The sequence below is a fragment of the Neoarius graeffei genome, chromosome 20, assembly GCF_027579695.1.
Source record: "Neoarius graeffei isolate fNeoGra1 chromosome 20, fNeoGra1.pri, whole genome shotgun sequence".
In the NCBI taxonomy this organism is placed as follows: domain Eukaryota; kingdom Metazoa; phylum Chordata; class Actinopteri; order Siluriformes; family Ariidae; genus Neoarius; species Neoarius graeffei.
Window position 1 is genome coordinate 42,927,056 of NC_083588.1, and position 26,242 is coordinate 42,953,297.

Below are 26,242 nucleotides of genomic sequence, written 5' to 3' on the forward strand. Positions count from 1 at the left end.
GTTTGTTTACGTCTCACTTACAGTATGCGCACTTTCACCGCCAGGGGACCGCCGTCGTGACGTCATTTAAGCCAAACAGACCGGGAGCAGCTCTGTGTTTACCTGCGAACCGAGCACACGTGTACGGACTTTGGTCGTGAGAGGTTGTGTAAAATGTCTGAAAGCGATAGTGATTTTGAAGTAGGAACTCTCCAGATTGAATATCGAGAGGTGAAACCATATACGTATGAACCTATGGCCGTTGCGAAGCAATCGGTGAATGTGGCTCACTGGTTTGACCGTGCGGCCTCGGAATCGGACAGCGACTCGGCCGACTCTGATCGCGGTGACCCTGGACCTCGACAAGACTCGCGCCCAAACGATTTATCCTGGTAGTTATGATAAATTCCTACTTTCGTCGTAATACTAAATAAGAGCCCTTTTGAAGAATAATTAAACCGCCCTCCCTAGTGGATATGGGGAACGATTACTGGACAGTGCGCCGGTAGGCCACATTAGCCTGCCATCCGCGGCATTATACTATTTATAGCCGACTCTAAGCGAGGAAATATCCCTTTGTCTCATTTCCACAGTGATTGTACAGGATCCCTCAGGATTCTTGACTTGTCAATTGCAAGCAAAAGTAAAAATGTTTACCTCCAATCTTCTCCTTTTTGCTTGAGCGTTGCTGCTCCGTTTCTTCTTTGACTGCTTGATTTTGTTTCACGTGCACAATCCACTCTCTCCGCCTCTTCCAGAAAAAAACAACCCTCTGGCTTCACGCGCACAATTCTCACTCTCCGCCTCTTCTTTTTCGGAAAAAGCCAACCTACTCGCTCTGCCTCTTCTTTTTCGGAAAAAGCCAACCCACTCGCTCCGCCTCTTCTTTTTCGGAAAAAGCCAACCCACTCGCTCCGCCTCTTCTCCTTTTTCGGAAAAAGCCAACCCACTCGCTCCGCCTCTTCTCCTTTTTCGGAAAAAGCCAACCCACTCGCTCCGCCTCTTCTTTTTCGGAAAAAGCCAACCCACTCGCTCCGCCTCTTCTCCTTTTTCGGAAAAAGCCAACTCACTCGCTCCGCCTCTTCTCCTTTTTCGGAAAAAGCCAACCCACTCGCTCCGCCTCTTCTCCTTTTTCGGAAAAAGCCAACCCACTCGCTCCGCCTCTTCTCCTTTTTCGGAAAAAGCCAACCCACTCGCTCCGCCTCTTCTCCTTTTTCGGAAAAAGCCAACCCACTCGCTCCGCCTCTTCTTTTTCGGAAAAAGCCAACCTACTCGCTCCGCCTCTTCTCCTTTTTCGGAAAAAGCCAACCCACTCGCTCCGCCTCTTCTCCTTTTTCGGAAAAAGCCAACCCACTCGCTCCGCCTCTTCTCCTTTTTCGGAAAAAGCCAACCCACTCGCTCCACCTCTTCTCCTTTTTCGGAAAAAGCCAACCCACTCGCTCCACCTCTTCTCCTCTTCCGGAAAAAGCCAACCTACTTGCTCCACCTCTTCTCCTTTTTCGGAAAATGCCAATCCTCTCGCTCTGCCTCTTCTCCTCTTCTGGAAAACGCCAATCCACTCGCTCCACCTCTTCAGCTTTTTCAGAAAATGCCAATCCTCTCGCTCTGCCTCTTCTCCTCTTCCGGAAAAAGCCAATCCACTCTCTCTGCCTCTTTTCCTCTCTCAGAAAAAGGTAAAAACTTCTTCCTGAACCGGTCCTGTTACAGTTCACTGCACAACAACAAGGCATGGTTTTTCTTTGGAAATTCCTGAACGCACGTCTGCACTCAAGCCGAATGGCAATGTAAGTAAACAGAAGTGGACTCAACTCAAGTGGTTTGTTTGTCCTAAATGACATCACGCACCGAGCGGTCACGAAAATAGCTGAACAGAAATTCGCCGCGATCCGCACTAACTTATTTTAATTATTACTTATTAACAATACTTCTTGGGAGAAGAAGAAAATTACAGAGGGTTTTTTAACATATAAAGTTTCAAATGTGCATAAAATTAAAACCGTTGCCTATGAGCTTTAAGGAAAGGAGTTTGGAGCAGTCACATTGACCTTTTGATCAGAAATTTTCTGACACTGCCAGATCTTTCTTGTCAGCTGCCAATGAGCACGTCACATTATGCATTTAAACACCAGCTACTTTAATTCACAACCAAAGAATACTTAAGGATTTGCAATTTTTTGCCTGCAACAGCAAAATCAGGCCAGAATTTCTACCTGGCTTAGGCCAATTGATCAATTCAGGGTTTTGCTGTTTACCCTGCTCATAGCTCATCAGCTAATTGAGAAGCTTGAACTCAGATGAAATGGGCGAGTCAGAGAAGTGAAAATACCAAACTGTGAAGTGTGGGTGGTGATACCCCAGGACCAGGACTGAAAAATGCTGAGTTAGGAAGCCATTTTGAGGACTGTCTCTGGTTATATTTAACCTGTGAACAAAATCTGACAAGTTAAAACAAGTACGTAGACTGTGGATGCACAAGAGGATCTGACATATTCGTGCTTTTTTTTTTTTAATTTAATTCAAAAATTTTTCGAAAAGGTCATGTGCTGCTGATTACTCAAAGTCAGTTCGAATTAAAACAAGAAACACATGTACAAAGCCAAGAATAACAGAGCAGAGTGTGTTCTGCCAAAATTTAAATGAACGGTTGGGATGTTGGGAGCTCACCAGCTGAAGCAGGGCTGCTATGCGGTAGAGGAGCGCACACTTGCGGAGGAGGGTTGTTTTGGGGGTGGGTGGGGTCGATCCAATGGCCAGCAGGGCCTCCGTGCTGTGGTCCACCGCTGCCACATACTCCTGCCTCACTAACGATCCAACGGCCTCTTCACATGACTTCTGGGGCCTCCTGTCCTCCATGACTCTGGGACAGAGTATCTAAGGTGGAGATACAGAGCGAGGTGTTACGGCAGCGGCCACATCCGGTACGGACCGTTTTCTAGATTTCCTGAGCTGCTCTGAGGGTTCTATCAAGTACTGAAAATGTATCAAGATAAAAATCGCAGCTTCAGGAAACCAGATCATACAACTTTAATATACAGTTAACATGTTCTGATTTGTTGACCTTCATTTACGCACAGCAACTTTTTCCTGTCACTTGATCCCAAATTCAGGTTACTGTCCGTGTGGAGTTTCACACGTTCTCCCCATGTCTGCATGGATTTCCTCCAGGTTCTCCCGTTTCCTTTCACCTCGCAATGACATGTTGGTATATGGCTGGCGACTCGAAATGGAGTGTGTGAATGTGTGCGTGCCCTGGACTGAATGGACTGGTATCCCACCTCGGGTGTGTCTTAAGCTCCTTTCACATACAAAACACATTAGCGTATGCGGTAAAAACACCACAGAATAGATCAATTTTCATTCCCACTCAGTTTCCCATAACAGAATATTGGATATCGCGTATTCCCACCCTACTGTATTTAATCAAATGCTACTGAGCGTGATCCATGCAAGACCGGATAGGACATATAATTAACAAGACAGCACATCCATTGTTGTGAAAACCCCAAGCTGAGGCGGGGTTTACATTAGACCGTATCCGTCTCGTTTTCGTCGCGGATGCACTGTCCGTTCACATTAAAACGCCGGGAAACGACTCCACAGGCGGAACAACTTGAATCCGCCAGGGCCCACGTATTCAACCCAGTTCGTATCTGATCCGGTGCTGTGTAAACATTGAGATACGAGGAAACGCTGTGCTGAGCTCTAGCTGACGTCGTCACTGGACGACGTCACTGTGACATCCACCTTCCTGATTCGCTGGCGTTGTTCATGCCATGTTGGTCATGTGACGCGACTGCTGAAAAACGGCGCGGACTTCACTTCCTGCTATCGTTTCCGCCTTGTATCACCTTTTTGTTTTTCATTAAAGAGTATAAAAGTATGAATATAATGCTTTGCTTTGTCATTCTTAATGTTGTTCATGGTAAGATGCAAATACTGCCCATTGTGTAGTTATGATTGTCTTTAGGCTTGCCATCCGTAGGTGATCCCGCCCACGCGTGACGTAGGTCACACGGAAGTTGCCTGGGAATTGTAGTTCTGACACAAGATGGCGGCATGATACCTACACATCCTTCCATTTGCAAGTGGCGAGTGACTTGCGCATGCCCGATATGCACTGGGCTCACACACACAGCGGCTCAGTCCCGAATCACTGCTCGTGCGCTTCACTCGCGCGCTCTGTGAGCTGCGCAGGGCCGGAGTGCGCACCCTCCAGAGGGCACTCGCTGTTCAGGGCGGAGTGATTTGGAGCGCAGCCGCTGAGGAGGAAGCGCTGAGCCGCACTGACACATTTCAACTTACGTGGTCATGTGATTAGCGTATCTGTGTATTGGCGTTGCTGTATGCACGCGAATCGTGTATTGGCGTTGCTGTGTGCACGCGAATCGTGTATTGGCGTTGCTGTGTGCACGCGAATCGTTTTAAAAACGTTAATCTGATGATCCGCTGATACGGTCTAATGTAAACCCCACCTGAGATATTAGCTAGTTAGCAACATGGGATGAGTCAAGCTGCATCATGGCTCTGTCGAAAGACTTGTCTTCCTATTTCTGAACATTTGTTTTGTTCAAGCAAAGGCTCTTTATAACATTTTTGCTGACAAAGTCGGACCACTGTATCCGCTGATTCACTCAAGTATGGCCCCTCACACACCCTGCTCAAACAGCATTAACCACACACGCTCACTTTTTCACTTATTACCCTCCTTATTTAAATCCCGGCTTCTGTTAGTTTGTCGTGTTTATTTTTATTTTCCATGCTAACGCACGTCATTTTCCCTCACTTCTACGCTCGCGTTTTCATGCCTTTTTTTTTTTAACCATCCGGTGTAAATATAGGGTTCCTGCACTTGTATCCATATTTGTTTCTCAACCATGATATACAAGTGGAAATGTCAGAACCCTGTTCATGTGCGAGAGAAAATCACTTCATCTCATCTCATTATCTGTAGCCGCTTTATCCTGTCCTACAGGGTCGCAGGCAAGCTGGAGCCTATCCCAGCTGACTACGGGCGAAAGGCGGGGTACACCCTGGACAAGTCGCCAGGTCATCACAGGGCTGACACATAGACACAGACAACCATTCACACTCACATTCACACCTACGGTCAATTTAGAGTCACCAGTTAACCTAACCTGCATGTCTTTGGACTGTGGGGGAAACCGGAGCACCCGGAGGAAACCCACGCGGACACGGGGAGAACATGCAAACTCCACACAGAAAGGCCCTCGCCGGCCCCGGGGCTCGAACCTGGACCTTCTTGCTGTGAGGCGACGGCGCTAACCACTACACCACCGTGCCGCCCGACAAAATCACTTATTACAGTACATTATTATAACTTATTTCAGGCATGCATGCACATGAAAAACAAGCTTTATATACCGTACGGTTCGCTCCTATCTACGGTTTCGGCGATCCACGTTAAATCCTGGAATGTATCCGCTGTGTATACAGTCCTCCCACTGTATCTCCCAATTGTTTTGGGTTTGCTGCCAGTTGCTTTACATTGAAGTAGTGCGAGTAATGCCGCTGCTACCTCATTTAACTCATTCCGTACGGAACACTTCAATTTTTTTTCAGTCACGTTTTGATGGAATACTTGTGAAAAATCACCAATTTGATGGGTATATTCAGTTAAATGTCTCTATCTCTCCATAACAAATAATTTTAGAGGTAGAAAAGTATACATTTACCGAGTCCTTGAAACCTATCCTTTCTAAATATGGAATTATTTTTGTAGAATTCTGAAGTAGGTAGGTTTCACAAGCATCAGTCATAATATTATATTATAATATTATAAATACTATAATAGTATTATAGCAGTCTATTCCTGCTATAATAATAGGGCTGGGTATCACCAGATACCTCACGATACGATACTATGGCGATATTTTGCCCACGATAACGATAATATCACGGTACAGCAATTCTGCAATAATCAATATATTGCAAGAAATTTCAACCACATCACGATATCTGTGTCACTGAAGAAAATCAGAATTTATTGACCACTGTAAAATTACATTTCACATACATAACTACACACTCTTGCCAGACATATATTTGTCTCTATTCCACTGCTGGCAAAACCAAGAGTTGCTTCACTACAACATACAGAAAATTCCCATTTCTGAGCTCGTATTCTCAACTTTTCTGTAAGCATGGACACATCAGTGCTGCTTAACAAGCAGAATCAAATTGTTTTATGAAAACTTAAAACTTGCACTGCAGACTGCACATACATTTCAGTGCTAACACTAATATCAATTTGTTCTTTGTAAACTTGAGAACATATACCGGAGAACATTTAACTTGTGCTTATTTTGCAGGAACAACACACTGTCTGGAACACATTGAAAAGTGCAGTGGGCATCTTAGGCTACGTTCACACTGCAGGCTGAAGTGACTCAAATCCGATCTTTTCGCCCATATGTGACCTGTATCCCATCTTTTATTGACAACATGAACGACACAGATCCGATTTTTTCAAATCTGACCCAGGCCGTTTGGATATGTGGTCCTAATTCCGATTCCTATCCGCTCTTTTCATATGCGGCTTCAGTCTGAACCGCCAGGTCGCATTCATCCGACTTACACGTCATCAACAAGCCACAAACGTCACTATTCTGCGCTGAAGTAGGCGGCGGGTCTCTCAAAAAAAGTTACAACAACATGGCGCATAATCACGGGCGCAGATAGAGGGGGGGACGGGTGGGACTCGTCCCACCCAGATTTAAATTCACCTCGCTCGGTCCCCCCCCACTTATAGGGAGGAAAAAACGTCTATGCTGTCTTTCTTTGCATAAGGCAAACCTCACGGAAAAATCAAAAGACTAATTACCATTCGGTTTATTGAGGTGCACAGCAGTGTATACATAGTTGCAACAACTCACATAAAACAAAACAAAGACTGATATTCGGTTGGTTGAGCTGCGCAGACTGCACAGGTTGCGAGCTCGAGCTTGGTTGCTATGGTAACCCACAACAAGTTTGACAGGCATATCGGGGTTGGGGTTGGTTTGCTGGCAGCTTTGTCCCCCCCAGTTTTTTGTCCCCCCCCAGTTCAAAAAACGTATCTGCGCCCCTGCGCATGACATCAATGCGAGGGACGCTTCGGGCTGTGAAGGTTCTGAATCTTCTCAATGGAAGGACGCAGAGGTTAGGGAGCTGATTTCCATTTGGGGGGATGCAGCTATTCAAGCTAGATTGGATGAGTCATACCGCAACCGGGCGGTTTTACTTCCGTAAACACTGGCCATGCTCACTGCGTGTGACGTCGTCGTATCCTGCAATGCGCATGCGGAACACTTTTAGGTCGCTTTTCGTTCATACTGAGGATCACATACAAGTCGCATATATTTGTTAATGTGAACGACCTCACAAAAAAATCGGATTTCACAAAAAAATCGGAATTGAGCATTAAGCCTTGCAGTGTGAACGTAGCGTTAGTCTCCCTGAGCACAATGAAACAAAGTGCAGTGTGGGTCAGTGTCCACACACTGAAACTGAACTGAAACCTCAGTGAATCATGTTTCTTCTGAACTTTGAGTAAATACTCAAAATAAAATGCAGTGTCTCACACACACTAAAATTGAAAATGCAAAATAAAGTGCAGCTTCTTGCCTTTGGCCTTAAATGACAAAATTAAGTTCACAGTTACAGTAAGTCACACATCACTGAAGTAGACGGGAGGACTTTGGCGCTGTCCAGTGTAGTTTGCTTCGGGTCGGGTTTCGGTGGCTCCGGCTGAGCTAATATGTCGGGGTGGTGTCGTGCTAAGTAAGTTCGCAAGTTTGTTGTGTTACCTGAATATCTAATTGGAGCGAAACAGGTTTTGCAGAGTGCGTACTCTTTGTCCGGCTCACTGTTTTTTCTCCTTTCCTTTGGAATCCAAAGTGCCTCCAAACATCTGCCTTAAAGTTCGGCGGCGTCTCTAGGTTTACGTTAACAGCCATGCTTGGTTGTTTTTTTTTCCTCACTGCAACCGTCGGGGAAAAAAGAGAAGATGAAGAGTGCCTTGCAGTGAGGGAGTGGCACAGCGATACCTCGCGGAGCGGAGGTGCGGAAGTCGTACTGGATTTACAACCCGTCTGAAACATGATTTATTATTTGAAAAAATATCGATATTCAAATTGAGTATCGATATTGAATCGGAAGACAAAGTATCGCGATATATCGCCGTATCGATATTTTTGCACACCCCTATATAATAAACCTTCCCTACGCGTGACTTCTGGGGTTTCCCGCTAATTATAATATCCAAATGTGGTCTATGTGCAGTCCTCTACGGCTCTGATTGGTCAAATTCACGTGTACTGCTTTATTATGGGAGTTTCCGAGGGAATTCCGTATGACGTCACCAAAGCCGATAGTACCGGCTTTCCGTAGGGAATGGGAAAATTCGCCGAGCCGCTGTCAGTGGCTTGCCGTAGGGAATGAGTTAAGTCACCGCCAGCAACGTCTCGACCGGTCACAACACGTAAATCTGATGGTTCAGATTCCCAGTGGAGCCATAACAAAAGATTTCTGTAAAAGTTACTCTGTCAACAAGGGGATCGATTAAGATTTCAACTTTGCCGTTTTGTTCCCATCCCTCATAGGACACCATCATGGTGAAAAATTTAGTTTTCAATGCGAGTGGGAACGGGCTATTACACCACCTGTTTCTAGAAAGTGCTCCAGGTCTGCATCGAATCCTGACCAGGAAAATGTGGCTACTGAAGATGGATCGATCATATACGGCTTGATTACATTTTTTTTAAACTCATGATCCACTGAAAATTTGCCGGCTTCACTGCGTAAGCATTTACGACACAGAGTGTAACAAATAGGGTGTTCACACGGCACATATTTGCATCGATGCTGCACCGATGTATTTTGTTGCGATATATCTTACACCGGTGTAAATTTTGCGCAGCGTTCACACGTCACAAACCTGCTTACTAGAGAGAAGCGTGTTAGCACCGGTGCAGCCCCACTTGCGTTCACACGGCAGTTTCTGCGACCGTGTTATAGTAGCAAAAACTATTACTATCATTTCCTTTGATAGTAATAAAGTTTTGATATTTCCTTTTATTACTATCATTTCCTATCATTATTACTATCATTTCCGATAGTAATAATGCGGAAATGAAATATGCGCATGCGTGAAACTGTACTTCTTTTTCCCGGTTGTCATGGCATCACCAAGCGCTGGGAAAACAACGTGGATGAAGACACCAGTGTTGCCAGATATTGCTGACGTTTTCCAGCCCAAAATATGTTCAAATCCGTCAAAATGCACTTAAAACTGCCAAATCTGGCAACACTGGAAGACACGCAGTTCTGTTGTTGTTGATATTCGCCATTTTGGAAGCGCAAAATACCAGGATGCAAATTATGCAATGCCCGTATGTAATCAACTCTCCTCACGCGTAGCGAGTCTACCCCTGTAGCGTTCAGACGTCCCATTTTATATCGGTGCTGCCCCGCAAACTAGCATTTACTCCGGAGTACATTTCTTAAACCACCTCCCGAGCAGGGTTAGATTTGCACCGGTTTAAGCAGCTTTCAGGGGCTACACCGGTATAACTTTGTACCGTGTGAACGCTCTACCGGGGCAGCCCCGGTGCTACACCGGAGTAAAAGTTGCCGTGTGAACACCCCTATAATACTGTTGTGCACTATATTACCAAAAGAACACCACTCGAATTTAGTCACATAAAACGTGCCCTCGATATTTGCTGTATTTGCACTAACATTAAGTACTGGCACTCTTGGTTTTGTGTGCAGCAAAATCGCTGCATTTGGTGCTCAATCGTCCATCCTGAGAAGGAATCAAGCAACAATGCCATGATTTTCTAAAATAAAGTTAGACACCATTGAGTGCATGTACAATTATTAAAATTTCAAATTGCCCATTTCTCACACACAGTTTATTTATACTTCAGAGATCATCCGAAACTTGATCACAGTTTTCTAACAAAGTTCAAGAGCACCAAAACCAACTGAATACAGCAAAGTGAGAGAAGAACCTGGCAGACAGGTAAACCTAGGAACACAAGTTATATAAATAGATAAAATCTCATCTCATGTTTATATATTTATTTCTCTCTCTCACAAAATTTTTTTTATTATATGAGTGATTCCACGCTTATGGGTACTGAAATGGGGACATGAACTTATTTTTAAAAATTCACCTAAAACCATTTCTTTTTTTTTTACCATCAGGTCACAAAACATGTAATCTTTAATGAATGATATGTTAAAAGATAACTTTAATTTTCTGAGATGTAATAAAAACATTTATATGCCAAAGTCAGAACGTAACAGAAGTGTTGTGGACATATATATTCTCAATTTTAACAATGTAGAATTACTTTTTGAAACACAGGAAGGTGATGTTTTAGCAAATATAATTAATAAACGTGTAGTAGAATAAACATACACATTCTTTCAATAAGATTAACATGGTATAGAGCTAGATTGTAATTAATTTGTAACAGACGCGAGATGGACAATCGTAACAGAAGTAATGGAACAGACATCATTTTGGAACTCATAGGCTTGACTTTGGCATATAAATATGTTTTTATTACATCTCAGAAAATTAAAGTTATCTTTTAACATATCATTCATTAAAGATTACATGTTTTGTGACCTGATGGTAAAAAAAGAAATGGTTTTAGGTGAACAAGTTCATGTCCCCATTTCAGTACCCATAAGCGTGGAATCACTAAGAAATAATGTGGGCGGCACGGTGGTGTAGTGGTTAGCGCTGTCGCCTCACAGCAAGAAGGTCCGGGTTCGAGCCCCGTGGCCGGCGAGGGCCTTTCTGTGCAGAGTTTGCATGTTCTGCCCGTGTCCGCGTGGGTTTCCTCCGGGTGCTCCGGTTTCCCCCACAGTCCAAAGACATGCAGGTTAGGTTAACTGGTGACTAAATTGACCGTAGGTGTGAATGTGGGTGTGAATGGTTGTGTGTCTATTGGCCCTTTTCCACTACCCTTTTTCAGCTCACTTCAGCCCGACACGGCTCGCGTTTCGACTACCTCAGAGCAACACGACTCAGCTCGCTTCAGCCCTGCTCAGCTCCCAAAACTCGCACGGTTTTGGAGTAGGGCTGAAGCGAGCCAAACCGAGCCGAGTGGGGCTAGGGGCGTGAGCAGACACTCCCCTGTGCACTGATTGGTGAGGAGGAGTGTCCTCACATGCACACACACGCCCCGCGAGCACGCTGGGATCTGTAAACACCGTAAACCCGGAAGAATAATAATTACGAATTATGAGAATTTCTGAAGCCTTATGTGCCTCGCCTCATCTATACGCTCTTGCCAGTATCTGTTGGCGTTGTCGGTGACAACAAGCCACAGCACCAAGACCAGCAACACTAACGACACCATGTCCTCCATGTTTATTGTTTACTATCCGGGTCGTGAGACTACCGCTTAAAAGATCACTGATGTCACTGTTTGCGCCGCCTAACGACATCACGTGACGTCCACCCACTTTCGCTAACTCCACCCAATGTGTCCACCCACTTCCAGCCAGCACGGTTCAGCGCGGTTGTAGTCGAAATGCAACTCCAACAGCCCCGCTCAGCTCGACTCAGCCCAACTCAGCACGGCACGGCTCAGCCCGACTCAGCCTCGTTGGTAGTGGAAAAGCGGCATATGTGTCAGCCCTGTGATGACCTGGCGACTTGTCCAGGGTGTACCCCGCCTTTCGCCCGTAGTCAGCTGGGATAGGCTCCAGCTCGCCTGCGACCCTGCAGAACAGGATAAAGCGGCTACAGATAATGAGATGAGATGAGATGAAGAAACAATGTCATTTTCTTTTACACCAACCTTACACTCATATCATGTCACCTCTGAAATGCTGCCACTAATCAGTCAGTGATCAAATTCATGTGATGAAGCGTCAGAGGCAAATATATTGGCAAAATGTATTCGCATTGAGGGAAAATATACGAACATGTAGCCCGTGCAGTGTGGCTGCTTTGAATCTTCTCTTAACTATAAAGGCCACTGCAGGATAGATAATTAGCTTCAATGAGATTACATCTAACCACGCTCAGCACGAGTTACGAAAGCCAAAGTCAGCTCATTTTCATAATTACCTCCTTACTCTTATGTGTAACTACTTCAGTAAATGAACAACTGACTGCAAAACAAAGAACGATGCTGAGTTTGTTTTTTTTGCAGTCTAGAGACTTCTGAATTTCGTATTATTTAATGAGTGGTGCAAATAGGGGTTTTCCTTGCCACATCTTCAACAAATTGTGATGCCAGGGGCTTTACCCACAAAACAACAGGGCCAATTTTGCAAATTTATAAGTGTGTAAAACATTTGTCAGGGGAAAAAATAAAATGCTCATCTTCATTCAGAAAACAAAAGAGAAATGGACGTGCGGCAATAGAACCACTCACCATGTTGTATTTTGTTCCCTTGTTGATCTTTCAGAATTTAAAAAAAAAAAAAAAGAATAGGCTTGGATTTAACACTGACGCAATGGCAAAAACACTTTGTGCTTGCAGCATGTTTGGAGGAGACGTGAGCACCTAATGTAAACACAAAACATCCCACAAACATATATATATTTTAAAAATAAAAACGCTCTTTATTTTTAGAACACTTAATGATCAGTAAGGAACCAAAGAACAGCTGAGCAACTAAGCTGAAGAAGGAAGTGAAAGCAAGTTAGAATTATAAACAACACATTTCAGAAACGCATTCAAATCATCAAACAAAACTTTAAAATTAAAGTTTATTTACAAGTTCCACCGTTACCACAACTCAGCGGGATTCTGACTGGTGCTAGCGTGTTGAAGTTTGACGTGTCGGCTCCCGTCGACCCCGACCGAAGCCTGTGCTTCCGGGTGTGGCTCAAAATGACGTATTAAAAGCCTGTTGTTCCACAAGTGTTGATCTTTCGTCCCACTAAATCAGTGTGCTCGACTCTCCCACAGACACCCCAAGACACATGGCTTCTCTTAAGTGCTCATGAACGCGGTGTCAGAGGCTTCAAAGGAGATTTTCCCACAGGCTGCGCTGTTCACCGAAATCAGCGAGTTAAATGAACGAACAGCGCAAAACTGCAGCAAGATATCTGATCAGGTGATTCGCTATTATACTGAATTCCACCAAGTGGGATGAAAATATAGACAATTTGGATATTTGTGCATTTTAATGAGATTTTAGAGGAAGCTGGACTTTCGGCATAGCCTTAGGCTACATCCACACGACAACGAGATTTAAAAAAAAAAATATATATATATATATATAGCGTCCACATGGGCAACGGATCAGTAAAATATCAGGTACATATGGCAACACAACGCTTGCTGAAAACGATGCAATACACATGCCACACCTCTACGTGCGCTGTAAGACAGTCCCATCGGAGACACCACAACAATAGAAGTAGTAAGGACGCATGCGCATAAACTATTATGCGCGAGACTTCATATTAGCCACAAAGTCAGGAAAATCTGTTCGTAAAATTACGTTATAATGACCAAATACAATGAAAAGTATTTTTCCAGTCTCACCTGTGAAAGGTAATCCCATGTGATCTCGTTTGGACGGCAAACCTGTTGGTACAGTTAAACGCAGCACATGAATGAGGCATCTTTATTCTCCGCTTTGCCCCATCTAATATGGCGGCGAGGATGACGTATGATTCTACGCGGAAGGCGGCGTCTTTAATGGTCCGGAATAAATTGAATGCTACACGTTGATGGATTAATTTGTTCTTCTACGCCCTTTTTGAGGAATGTATTGTAGGACTTAAACCAACATCTGAAGAGGTGAGATCGCTCCTTTTTTTTCCCTATTTTTGCTGGCGGGATTGGCTCTCACTCTCTCTCTCACTTTGCACCATTACACAATAAATATTCACAGTGAAAATATTTTGTAAGCGCGTTTCATGAACCAAGTTATAGGATTTGTTGACAACTCGCATTGAGTTCGTTACACTTCTACCCGGCGTGAAGCACATGTGGTTGTGACGTCATCGTAAACAAATCCGTTCTACTCATCCAGACGACTTCGCAACGGCGCCGTTGCCAGATCTTTCCACTCTGGAACCCGTTCTCAAAAGATTTCGTTTTGGGGCACCCAAAACGCCGGTGCCGTGTGGACGCCAGGCCGAAACGATAAACAATTTTATCAGATTCACCTGAATCTGTTGCCGTGTGGACAGGGCCTTAAAGCGATGTGGGACAGAGGTACTCAATAGAGCCAGGATATGGACAGCCGCATGTTCAGACTTGTTACCATGCAAAGTGCTATACTACTAACAATTACTGTGTTGTGCTCTTTGACAAAAAGTGTTTATTTTTACAACTGGAATTACATCCTGACCCTCTTTTGGTGGACTTTTTTTTTTTGTAATTGTAAACCTTGGGTGTGAGAAAGGTGCAATACAAGTTGAACTAAATAATATCATCATCTACTTAACTGGGCACAAAGTCCGTACAAAAAGACCAAGGTCTGATATTTTCCCATAAAGAACGAGCAAGCGAGGATAATAAGGAGGTTATTATATGGCTTTTTTATTTCTAAAATTAAAACAGACGGTCATTAGGTGGCACGGTGGTGTAGTGGTTAGCACGGTCACCTCACAGCAAGAAGGTTCTGGGTTCGAACCCGGCGGCCGGCGAGGAGTGTGGAGTTTGCATGATCTCCCCGTGTCTGCGTGGGTTTCCCCCAAAAACATGCGGTTAGGTTAATATGGGACGGCCTTGGGCTGAGGTGCCCTTGAGCGAGGCACCTAACTCCTAACTGGTCCCCGGGCGCTGTTAGCAGGGCTGCCTACTGCTCTGGGTATGTGTGTGTGTGTTCACTGCTTCAGATGGATTAAATGCAGAGAGGGATTTCAAAGCGTGTGATGAATAAAGTTGTGCTTTCTTTATTTCTTCTTTTTTTATAACGAGGCATGATGCCTTTGTAACGTAGTTGAGTCGTGCAGGCAGAATAAACGGCTAGTGGCTTCAAAACTGAATTTGTTACCGGTTCTGAATAACTCGGAGACTCTTATTTGTCTTCCGGCCATTTTTTTTATTCCGTTCTGATTTTCAATTAATCTTTTTTTGCTGCATTGAAAGCCGGCGCCTTGGAAAGAAAGTCCGTAATCACCCATGGGCGTTACAAGAAATTTCTGTCCGCCAAGGAACCAATCAGAGCACATAATTTTGCCGGAAGTAGCTCGTCACACGTAATGTTTATTATTTACAAGAGACATTATCAGGGCTTGTTTCAGCCATGCTTTTGTTTGGGACACCGAGTACCTGATCAGTGCTGTTATCACTTTTTGTGCTTCCCCCACCCACACTGATGATACTGTATGATCTATAAACTGTTTACAGACCGCCGTTTACATTGGCTTTTTCCGTCACAGTCCTGTGTATTTGTTTTTACTCGTCTCACATTGCCACGGACTTTACTTAACTATCCAGTTCGAACCAGGAACATACCGGTCCAGTCCAATCCAATCCAATCCAATCTCTGGAACAACTTTGAGTGGATCATCTGTACATTATGTATTAAAGAAACACACCTTGTGCTTCCTGTTTCCTAAAGTTAGTACCTGTGGTTTCTAATACAAAGCCTGGAACACTGATCACAGACAGGATGTAGAAGGGTGCAAAATGGATTTGAAAAGATCTGAAGTGTAGATGAGGATCATTATCTGAAAGGACAATATCATCAGTTCTGATAAAAGCAATGGTGTGGAAAGCAAGTCTGAACATCAGCCAGCTCTTGCTTGCTGTTTAAACTTCCGATCTGCGTTAATTAACGGGGAACACACCAAAAAAGGCGACAGGAGTCTAAGAAAAACACAAAGGGCCTATATTTGGATTCCGGGTCAGTTAATAATAGATGTCCCATCATCTGGCGAAGAAAAACAACAACTCGCTACACACAAAAGCAAACGGCAGGACGAAATTAAGACCCAGATCTCGCTCTAAGCACTCATTAACGTGGATTTCCTGCACGCCACAAGAAACTGAAGCTTGCCGTTTGGCTATAGTTCTGCTTTACCTAACTGTAATGTCGCCTGTTAGAAAGCTAGCTCGCTGCGTTATTTTTCCCCACCTATATTTAGACAAATCCCGCCTCTTGCGATGTAATTGGCTAGCCCTTCGTCAACACACACCGAGAATCCAACACTACGCAATGACAGCCAAGGAGGCGGGAGAATGTTGGCCAATCACAGCCCAGGAGGCGGGATTATCCAGAAAACGGGTGGGGGAAAAAATACCGCTAGCTGGCCTTGAGCGACTAACGCCCCCGTAGTCGTGTTTACGCAATGTCTGGTACAATGTCCCGGAACGTCCGCGATGTCCGATAAGTCGGTGCAATGTAAAGAACTGCAGACGTGCGACGAAAAACGGTTGCGTCCAAGTACAAAGTAATAGGACGCGTGAACTAGCACGCTGTGCTTTGCCAACTAGCCGACGCTAACTATCTTAGCTAACGCTAGCTAGCTAGTTTGTAGGGCTGCGGTTCCGGCCTTATTGTGTACCGAGTCATAGTGCAGCTCGCCATAGTGCTTATTTAGCTTTTGTTGCACTTTAAGATACCCAACATCTGTAATTTCACCAGCAAAACCAAACAAGTCGTTGTTCCTAGTCTGCGAGGAACGCAGAGAAAAGGTCTCGGAGGAAGTCTGCACTTACCTAGCTTCACTTTCTACGCCATCTTGAATCCACTTGTCAGCCTGTCGCACGGCATTATGGTCAAATATTTACTGCGCGCGGCTTCCTGGAAATGCTGCTGTCATGTAGCATTATAACCCTCTGACACAGGGTTACTGTCACCTCCCGGCCTTAATTACACCCGGACAGGCTTCATTAACAGCACGAATATGTGTGGCGTGTGATTTGTGAAGATGTAAACGATTACGTTTCGATCTAACCTACCTGTCATGGTATCATAAATAAAGGAAATGTAAACATGGCGCCCAAGAGTCTCTGAATAACAACTGGTTCATGTGAATTATAGTAAATACCAAACGCCGACATGGAAAGCACATATGAACGCCTCCTCTTGTGGTATTTTCCACTGGGCAACTCGGAGAACATTTTGATATACGAGTTGCCGAGATGAGATGAACTATGAACCAAGAAAGAAGTGGCATGTTCTTTTTCATTGTAGAAAGTACAATGTCCAGAGAGAAACATGGACAGAACAAGAGGGAGACATTAATACTATTCTTAAGGAAGAAGGTATACAAGTAGAAAGAATTAAAGCTCATCTCATCTCATTATCTCTAGCCGCTTTATCCTGTTCTACAGGGTCGCAGGCAAGCTGGAGCCTATCCCAGCTGACTACGGGCGAAAGGCGGGGTACACCCTGGACAAGTCGCCAGGTCATCACAGGGCTGACACATAGACACAGACAACCATTCACACTCACATTCACACCTACGGTCAATTTAGAGTCACCAGTTAACCTAACCTGCATGTCTTTGGACTGTGGGGGAAACCGGAGCACCCGGAGGAAACCCACGCGGACACGGGGAGAACATGCAAACTCCGCACAGAAAGGCCCTCGCCGGCCTCGAACCTGGACCTTCTTGCTGTGAGGCGACAGCGCTAACCACTACACCACCGTGCCACCCTGATACAAAGCTCATAGAAAGAATTTAGGAGTTTTTTTTTTTTCTGCCCAAATGGATTTGACAGGGCGGCACAGTGGTGTAGTGGTTAGCGCTGTCGCCTCACAGCAAGAAGGTCCGGGTTCGAGCCCCGTGGCCGGCGAGGGCCTTTCTGTGCGGAGTTTGCATGTTCTCCCCGTGTCCGCGTGGGTTTCCTCCGGGTGCTCCGGTTTCCCCCACAGTCCAAAGACATGCAGGTTAGGTTAACTGGTGACTCTAAATTGACCGTAGGTGTGAATGTGAGTGTGAATGGTTGTCTATGTGTCAGCCCTGTGATGACCTGGCGACTTGTCCAGGGTGTACCCCGCCTTTCGCCCGTAGTCAGCTGGGATAGGCTCCAGCTTGCCTGCGACCCGGTAGAAGGATAAAGCGGCTAGAGATAATGAGATGAGATGAGATGAGATGAGATGGATTTGACATGATCATTTCACACACTCCTGTGCAGTAGGTGGCGGTATACAAGTACATTGTGATCTGCCATTACTCAAAAGAAGAAGAAGAAAGACGTGGTAAACACCTTCTAGCTCATTTGAGAAACCTTGGACTTGCTGTCAGCTTCTGCTGGGTCCCAGCTCACATTGGCCTTAAGGGCAATGAGATAGCAGATAAAACTGCTAAGAAAGCTTTAGATCGTGTGTGCACTGATATTTATATTCCTTTAGGAAGAGGGGAAGCTAAATCCATTATAAAAACAGAGATCATGAAGAGATGGCAAGAAGAATGGGAGACAGGAACAAAGGGTAGACAATACTTCAATGTACAGTGTCAGGTTGGGGGTAAAAGAATTACATATATAGGACTTGGCAGAAGGGCGGCACGGTGGTGTAGTGGTTAGCGCTGTCGCCTCACAGCAAGAAGGTTCTGGGTTCGAGCCCCGTGGCCGGCGAGGGCCTTTCTGTGTGGAGTTTGCATGTTCTCCCCGTGTCCGCGTGGGTTTCCTCCGGGTGCTCCGGTTTCCCCCACAGTCCAAAGACATGCAGGTTAGGTTAACTGGTGACTCTAAACTGACCGTAGGTGTGAGTGTGAATGGTTGTCTGTGTCTATGTGTCAGCCCTGTGATGACCTGGCGACTTGTCCAGGGTGTACCCCGCCTTTCGCCCGTAGTCAGCTGGGATAGGCTCCAGCTTGCCTGCGACCCTGTAGAACAGGATAAAGCGGCTACAGATAATGAGATGAGATGAGACTTGGCAGAAGAGAAGAAGTGACATACACAAGATTAAGGTTGGGACACACTGGTCTCAATGCCACATTACATGTATTAGGGAAAACTGTTGAGCTCTGTGTAGAGTGCCAAGTAAAGGAAGATGTGGAGCATGTTCTTTTCCACTGTAGGAAGTACAATGTCCAGAGAGAAACATGGACAGAAAAAGAGGGTGAAGATGGAGACATTAATACCATTCTTAAGGAAGAAGGTATACAAGTAGGAAGAATTAAAGCCCTTATGTCATACCTTAATGATACAAAGCTCATAGAAAGAATTTATTTATTTATTTATTTATTTATTTATTTATTTTTCCTCGCCCAAATGGATTTGACATGATCATTTCACACACTCCTGTGCAGTAGGTGGCGGTATACAAGTACATTGTGATCTGCCATTACTCAAAAGAAGAAGAAGAAAGAAGTGGTTTTCACCTACGGAAAGCTGACTTTCACCTTTTAAATGAGTCATGTTATCTCATCTCATTATCTCTAGCCGCTTTATCCTTCTACAGGGTCGCAGGCAAGCTGGAGCCTATCCCAGCTGACTACGGGCGAAAGGCGGGGTACACCCTGGACAAGTCGCCAGGTCATCACAGGGCTGACACATAGACACAGACGACCATTCACACTCACATTCACACCTACGGTCAATTTAGAGTCACCAGTTAACCTAACCTGCATGTCTTTGGACTGTGGGGGAAACCGGAGCACCCGGAGGAAACCCACGCGGACACGGAGAGAACATGCAAACTCCGCACAGAAAGGCCCTCGCCGGCCCCGGGGCTCGAACCCAGGACCTTCTTGCTGTGAGGTGACAGCGCTAACCACTACACCACCGTGCCGCCCCGAGTCATGTTATGTATATTATATTATTATAATATGTATATTACAGCCTAATACAAAATATTCTGTGGCTGTCCAAAGAACGCCAACAACGATCTAGATACTGGCTACTCTCATTGTGGCTACAGCCAAATTTCCAAAAACTGCGTGGCATTCAATGTGTTAAGAAAATCTCTACTTGTCATGATCAGAAAATATTCAGCATTATTTACTTTTTGACTTTTGATAACTCATATTCCTGCTGCAGCTGATGAACAAGGCAATCTATAATTGTTTTAGCCAAATAACAGGCCTAATTCTGAATCTGGTCCACCGTCTTTAATTTGTCAACAACAACAAAAGCATGTGAACCCAACACACTGGTAAATACCACTTCCCAACTGGAAAATATCATCTTCCCATAGCACATGAACGCAGCATTAGTCCTGAAGGCTTTGGATAAATGTATGCATATACAGTACTGTGCAAAATTTCGGGGTCACCCAGACAATTTTGTGTTTTCCATGAAAAGTCACACTTTTATTTACCACCATAAGCTGTAAAACGAATAGAAAATATAGTCAAGACATTTTTCTGGCCATTTTGAGCATTTAATCGACCCCACAAATGTGATGCTCCAGAAACTCAATCTGCTCAAAGGAAGGTCAGTTTTATAGCTTCTCTAAAGAGCTAAACTGTTTTCAGCTGTGCTAACATGATTGTACAAGGGTTTTCTAATCATCCATTAGCCTTCTGAGGCAATGAGCAAACACATTGTACCATTAGAACACTGGAGTGAGAGTTGCTGGAAATGGGCCTCTATACACCTATGGAGATATTGCACCAAAAACCAGACATTTGCAGCTAGAATAGTCATTTACCACATTAGCAATGTATAGAGTGTATTTCTGATTAGTTTAAAGTGATCTTCATTGAAAAGAACAGTGCTTTTCTTTCAAAAATAAGGACATTTCAAAGTGACCCCAAACTTTTGAACGGTAGTGTGTGCATATACAGTACTGTGCAAAAGTCTTGGACACGTAAAGAAATGATGTAGAAAAAAAATGACTTAAAAATAATGAAATGAAATGTTTCTACAGTAAAAAGAAAGTACTATAAACAGCAGTAAGTCATAATAAATGAAAGAAAGTCAATATTTGGTGTGAGACAAACCTTTGCTTAAAAAAAAAAGAACAGTGGTTTCAGTTTTATAAAGAAATTAGCTGTAGGTTTTACTGAGCATCTTACAGAACCAGCCACAGTTCTTCTGGACACTTTGACTGTCGCACTCGCTGCTTCTTCATCTCATCTCATTCTCTCTAGCCGCTTTATCCCAGCTGACTACAGGCGAGAGGAGAGGTACACCCTGGTCAAGTCGCCAGGTCATCACAGGGCTGACACATAGACACAGACAACCATTCACACTCACATTCACACCTACGGTCAATTTAGAGTCACCAGTTAACCTAACCTGCATGTCTTTGGACTGTGGGGGAAACCTGAGCAAACCTACGCGGACAACATGCAAACTCCACACAGAAAGGCCCTCGTCGGCCATGGGGCTCGAACCCGGACCTTCTTGCTGTGAGGCGACAGTGCTACCCACTACACCACCGTGCCGCCCAATGTAGAAGTCATAAAATAGAAATCTATAACAAAGTTTGTATGAAAAAAAAAATAGACTGTCTAAGACTTTTGCACAGAACTGTATGTATGTATAGGCGGCATGGTGGTGTAGTGGTTAGCACTGTCGCCTCACAGCAAGAAGGTCCTGGGTTCGAGCCCAGCAACCGGTGAGGGTCTTTCTGTGTGGAGTTTGCATGTTGTCTGCCCGGGTTTCCTCCGGGTGCTCCGGTTTCCCCCACAGTCCAAAGACATGCAGGTTAGGCTAATTGGTGGCTCTAAATTGACCGTAGGTGTGAATGTGAGTGTGAATGGTTGTTTGTCTCTATGTCAGCCCTGCGATGACCTGGTGACTTGTCCAGGGTGTACCCCACCTCTCACCCATAGTCAGCTGGGATAGGCTCCAGCTTGCCTGCGACCCTGTAGAACAGGATAAGTGGCTACAGATAATGGATGGATGTGTCTAAATTGCCTATAGGTGTGTGTGGGAGTGAGTGAGTGCACAGAACGTGTGCAGAACGGCCACCCTAATGCTACAATTCTGGCCAAGTCAACCAAACACGGTTCGCCTCAAGCCCAGCTCGGGTTCAGCAGTGATGGCAACAACGATGTGTATGTACAGTCTGAATGTATGCATCTACATGCTACAGGACGTGTGTGTGTATATAAATATATGTCTAAATTGCCCATAGGTGTGTGTGGGAGTCAGTGAGTGCACAGAACGTGTGCAGAACGGCCACCCTAATGCTACAATTCTGGCCAAGTCAACCAAACATGGTTCGCCTCAAGCTCAGATCGGGTTCAGCAGTGATAACAACGACAATGTGTTTGTACCGTCTCAACATATGCATCTACATGTTACATGACACCCCCCCCCCCCCCAAAAAAGGTCTCTATCTTGACAATATAGATTAGCACTGAACAATGTATTATATTTTGAAGTCTCATTTATAGAATAATAAGTTAATTGGTGACTCTAAATTGACCGTAGGTGTGAATGTGAGTGTGAATGGTTGTCTGTGTCTATGTGTCAGCCCTGTGATGATCTGGCAACTTGTCCAGGGTGTACCCCGCCTTTCGCCCGTAGTCAGCTGGGATAGGCTCCAGCTTGCCTGCGACCCTGTAGAACAGGATAAAGTGGCTAGAGATAATAAGATGATGAAGAAGTTATTCAGGTAGCTCCATTCATGATTTCTAATGATTTTTAAGTGTTTCAAGTCTATCAGACCCTACTGGAATCATGCTGTGTTTTTCTGAATACCAAAGACATTAAGCAGAAAATCTGTAACCCATTTCCTTCAAACTAAAAATACTAAATTTACAGATGATAGAGAAAATAATTCATCTCATTCACATTCATTATACATGCGACTGCATTTCATATGCCTTCACAGTTACTACTGATGATTTGTTACAGACGCGTCAGCAAAGTGGACTTAAAAGCAGCCCCAATGAAGATCATATCTGGAGAGTATTTCACTCTGTGTAACTGTCAGTGATTGGTTGCATGAATGTCTTCATACATTTGGTGTACTTGGTTCTACAAAAATCCATATAATTCTCCTTAAAGGAACAGTCCACCGTACTTCCATAATGAAATATGCTCTTATCTGAATTGAGACGAGCTGCTCCGTACCTCTCCGAGCTTTGCGCGACCTCCCAGTCAGTCAGACGCAGTCAGACGCGCTGTCACTCCTGTTAGCAATGTAGCTAGGCTCAGTATGGCCAATGGTATTTTTTGGGGCTGTAGTTAGATGCGACCAAACTCTTCCGCGTTTTTCCTGTTTACATAGGTTTATATGACCAGTGACATGAAACAAGTTCAGTTACACAAATTGAAACGTAGCGATTTTCTATGCTATGGAAAGTCCGCACTATAATGACAGGTGTACTAACACCTTCTGCGCGCTTCGGCAGCGCATTGATACGGAGCTCAGATATCAATGCGCTGCCGAAGCGCGCAGAAGGTGTTAGTATGCCTGTCATTATAGTGCGGACTTTCCAAAGCATAGAAAATCGCTACGTTTCAATTTGTGTAACTGAACTTGTTTCATATCACTGGTCATATAAACCTATGTAAACAGGAAAAACGTGGAAGAGTTTGATCGCATCTAACTACAGCCCCAAAAAATACCATTGGCCATACTGAGCCTAGCTACATTGCTAACAGGAGTGACAGCGCGTCTGACTGCGTCTGACTGACTGGGAGGTCGCGCAAAGCTCGGAGAGGTACGGAGCAGCTCGTCTCAATTCAGATAAGAGCATATTTCATTATGGAAGTACGGTGGACTGTTCCTTTAAGGCATTTATTATAGTTTTCTCAGTCGCTTTGGTGCACTTCTCAGATGAGAACTGAAATTCTCAAAATTACTTCTTCAAACTCCACATCATCTAGTCAGTTGTGCACATCATAAAAGCAATTTCTCATTATCTTGAACAAACAGCAAAAGTTTTGGTACATCCATGCAACTGATTGTGTACAACTGTCTACTGTTTTTTACATGTCATGTTGGTCAAAATGCATTCTGCTGGTTCTCTGTTGAATAGTCCTACTCCCCAAAACATCTAGGCATTATTTAATTGCTTGAGTCATTACATGTAAAAGTGTCGAACTAGTTGTCATGATCTGTCAATCATATTTTATACATTTCTATTAAATTTTTTGGTAAATGTGTCCTAAATTGATGAATTGGTCTCAGGTGAATCTTAACTTTAACTTATGAGGGGAATGTGTGAAGCATCAGGTCAACTAGTTCTCTACAATAGCTCAGAGGTGAATCCTATAAATCTTCAATTGGCAAGCATATACACTGATCAGCCATAGCATTATGATCACTGACCAGTGAAGTGAATAACATTGATTATCTCATTACAATGGCACCTGTCAAGGGGTGGGATATAATAGGCAGCAAATAAACAGTCAGTTCTTGAAGTTGATGTCCTGGAAGCAGGAAAAATGGGCAAGTGTAAGGATGTGAGTGACTGACAATGGTCAAACTGTGATGGCTAGAAGACTGGGTTTGAGCATCTCCAAAATGGCACATCTTGTAGGGTGTTCCCAGTATGCAGTGGTTAGTACCTACCAAAAGTGGTCCAAGGAAGGACAACCAGTGAATTGGCGACAGGGTCATGGATGCCAAAGGCTCATTGATTGACATGGGGCATGAAGGCTAGCCCATATGGTCCAATCCCACAGAAGAGCTACTGTAGCACAAACTGCTGAAAAAGTTAATGCTGGCTAAAACAGAAAGGTGTCAGCATTAACTTCTTCAGCAGGTTGTGCTACAGGAGCTCTTCTGTGGGATTGGAATATATGGGCTAAACTTCGTGCTCCATGCAAATCAGTGAGCCTTCAACAGGGGTGTTTCCTCATCTCATCTCATCTCATCTCATCTCATCTCATTATCTCTAGCCGCTTCATCCTTCTACAGGGTCGCAGGCAAGCTGGAGCCTATCCCAGCTGACTACGGGCGAAAGGCGGGGTACACCCTGGACAAGTCACCAGGTCATCACAGGGCTGACACATAGACACAGACAACCATTCACACCTACGGTCAATTTAGAGTCATCAGTTAACCTAACCTGCATGTCTTTGGACTGTGGGGGAAACCGGAGCACCCGGAGGAAACCCACGCGGACACGGGGAGAACATGTAAACTCCACACAGAAAGGCCCTCGCCGGTCACGGGGCTCGAACCCGGACCTTCTTGCTGTGAGGCGACAGCGCTAACCACTACACCACCGTGCCGCCCCATAACAATGTCTGTCAACAAATTGCAGTACAAACAGTAAAGTACAGTAAAAACTTTGAATCATATCCAGTCTCTCGCAATCAATTCCCCACACACAGTAATGTGTAACTTTGTAGTATTGAAATTGCTATACCACACAGAAAAAAGTGCTGCCTTGTGCATTTTCAGTCAGTGTCACCAAAATCCTAGTCATAGTTTTCATTAGAAAATACTGACAGAGCAAACTGTTATATTGACAACATGACTAAGCGTATTGACTATCTTGCTCATCATCAGTGGTGCAAGGACTCATCATTCTGATGGCATGCACAGTTTCATTGGCATAAAGATTTACTTTTGAGACACAAACTAAGCATTTTGAGCAAGTTACATGCTTTTGCAGGTAATCCACTGTGTTTTGCAGTTTGCACACATTGTTTCAAGAAATGCACTTACTGTTGTGCAAATGTTAATGATTCGAGAAATGCACCAAAGCAACGGAGAAAAACTGTAACAGCAAATAACGTGATGTGAATGTCAAAAAAAAGAAGAAGACGAAGCTTTATGTTGGTGTATTTTTGTATTTAAAAGACAACAGTTTTTCACAAAAAAAACCCAAACAAAATATAACCTGTTTATTCCAGTCACTCCAGATTATCTGTGTACCTTTTCACAGATAGGAACATCATTAATATTTGACTGGGGTTGAAATGCCAGAATGGCTTTTTCTCATCTCATCTCATTATCTCATTACCTCTAGCCGCTTTATCCTGTTCTACAGGGTCGCAGGCAAGCTGGAGCCTATCCCAGCTGACTACGGGCGAAAGGCGGGGTACACCCTGGACAAGTCGTCAGGTCATCACAGGGCTGACACATAGACACAGACAACCATTCACACTCACATTCACACCTACGGTCAATTTAGAGTCACCAGTTAACCTAACCTGCATGTCTTTGGACTGTGGGGGAAACCGGAGCACCCGGAGGAAACCCACGCGGACACGGGGAGAACATGCAAACTCCGCACAGAAAGGCCCTCGCCGGCCACGGGGCTCAAACCCGGACCTTCTTGCTGTGAGGCGACAGCGCTAACCACTACACCACCGTGCCGCCCATGGCTTTTTCTTCTTAAGAAAAACATAAATCTAATAGTTACTGTGTTATAAACACACCATGAGAGCTGTGGTTTTACTATTCATTCATTTGGACTGCAATTAGTAATGCACACTGTAGTAAGTCCTGATGT

At 44.5% G+C, this 26,242-nt stretch overlaps 1 protein-coding gene across 1 annotated transcript in view; it reads right to left on the reverse strand.

Moving 5' to 3' along the window:
• Positions 1 to 16,736, reverse strand: part of helz (helicase with zinc finger) — a 161,857-nt gene extending 145,121 nt beyond the window's left edge. Inside the window, exons 1-2 of the mRNA XM_060901748.1 lie at positions 16,638 to 16,736; positions 2,644 to 2,850 (exon numbers count right to left, since the gene is read on the reverse strand). Of these exons, the coding sequence (XP_060757731.1) occupies positions 2,644 to 2,832 (189 nt within the window). The 5' untranslated portion in view covers positions 2,833 to 2,850; positions 16,638 to 16,736. The remainder of the gene's footprint in view (positions 1 to 2,643; positions 2,851 to 16,637) is intronic.
• Between the last annotated feature and the right edge of the window lie 9,506 nt (positions 16,737 to 26,242).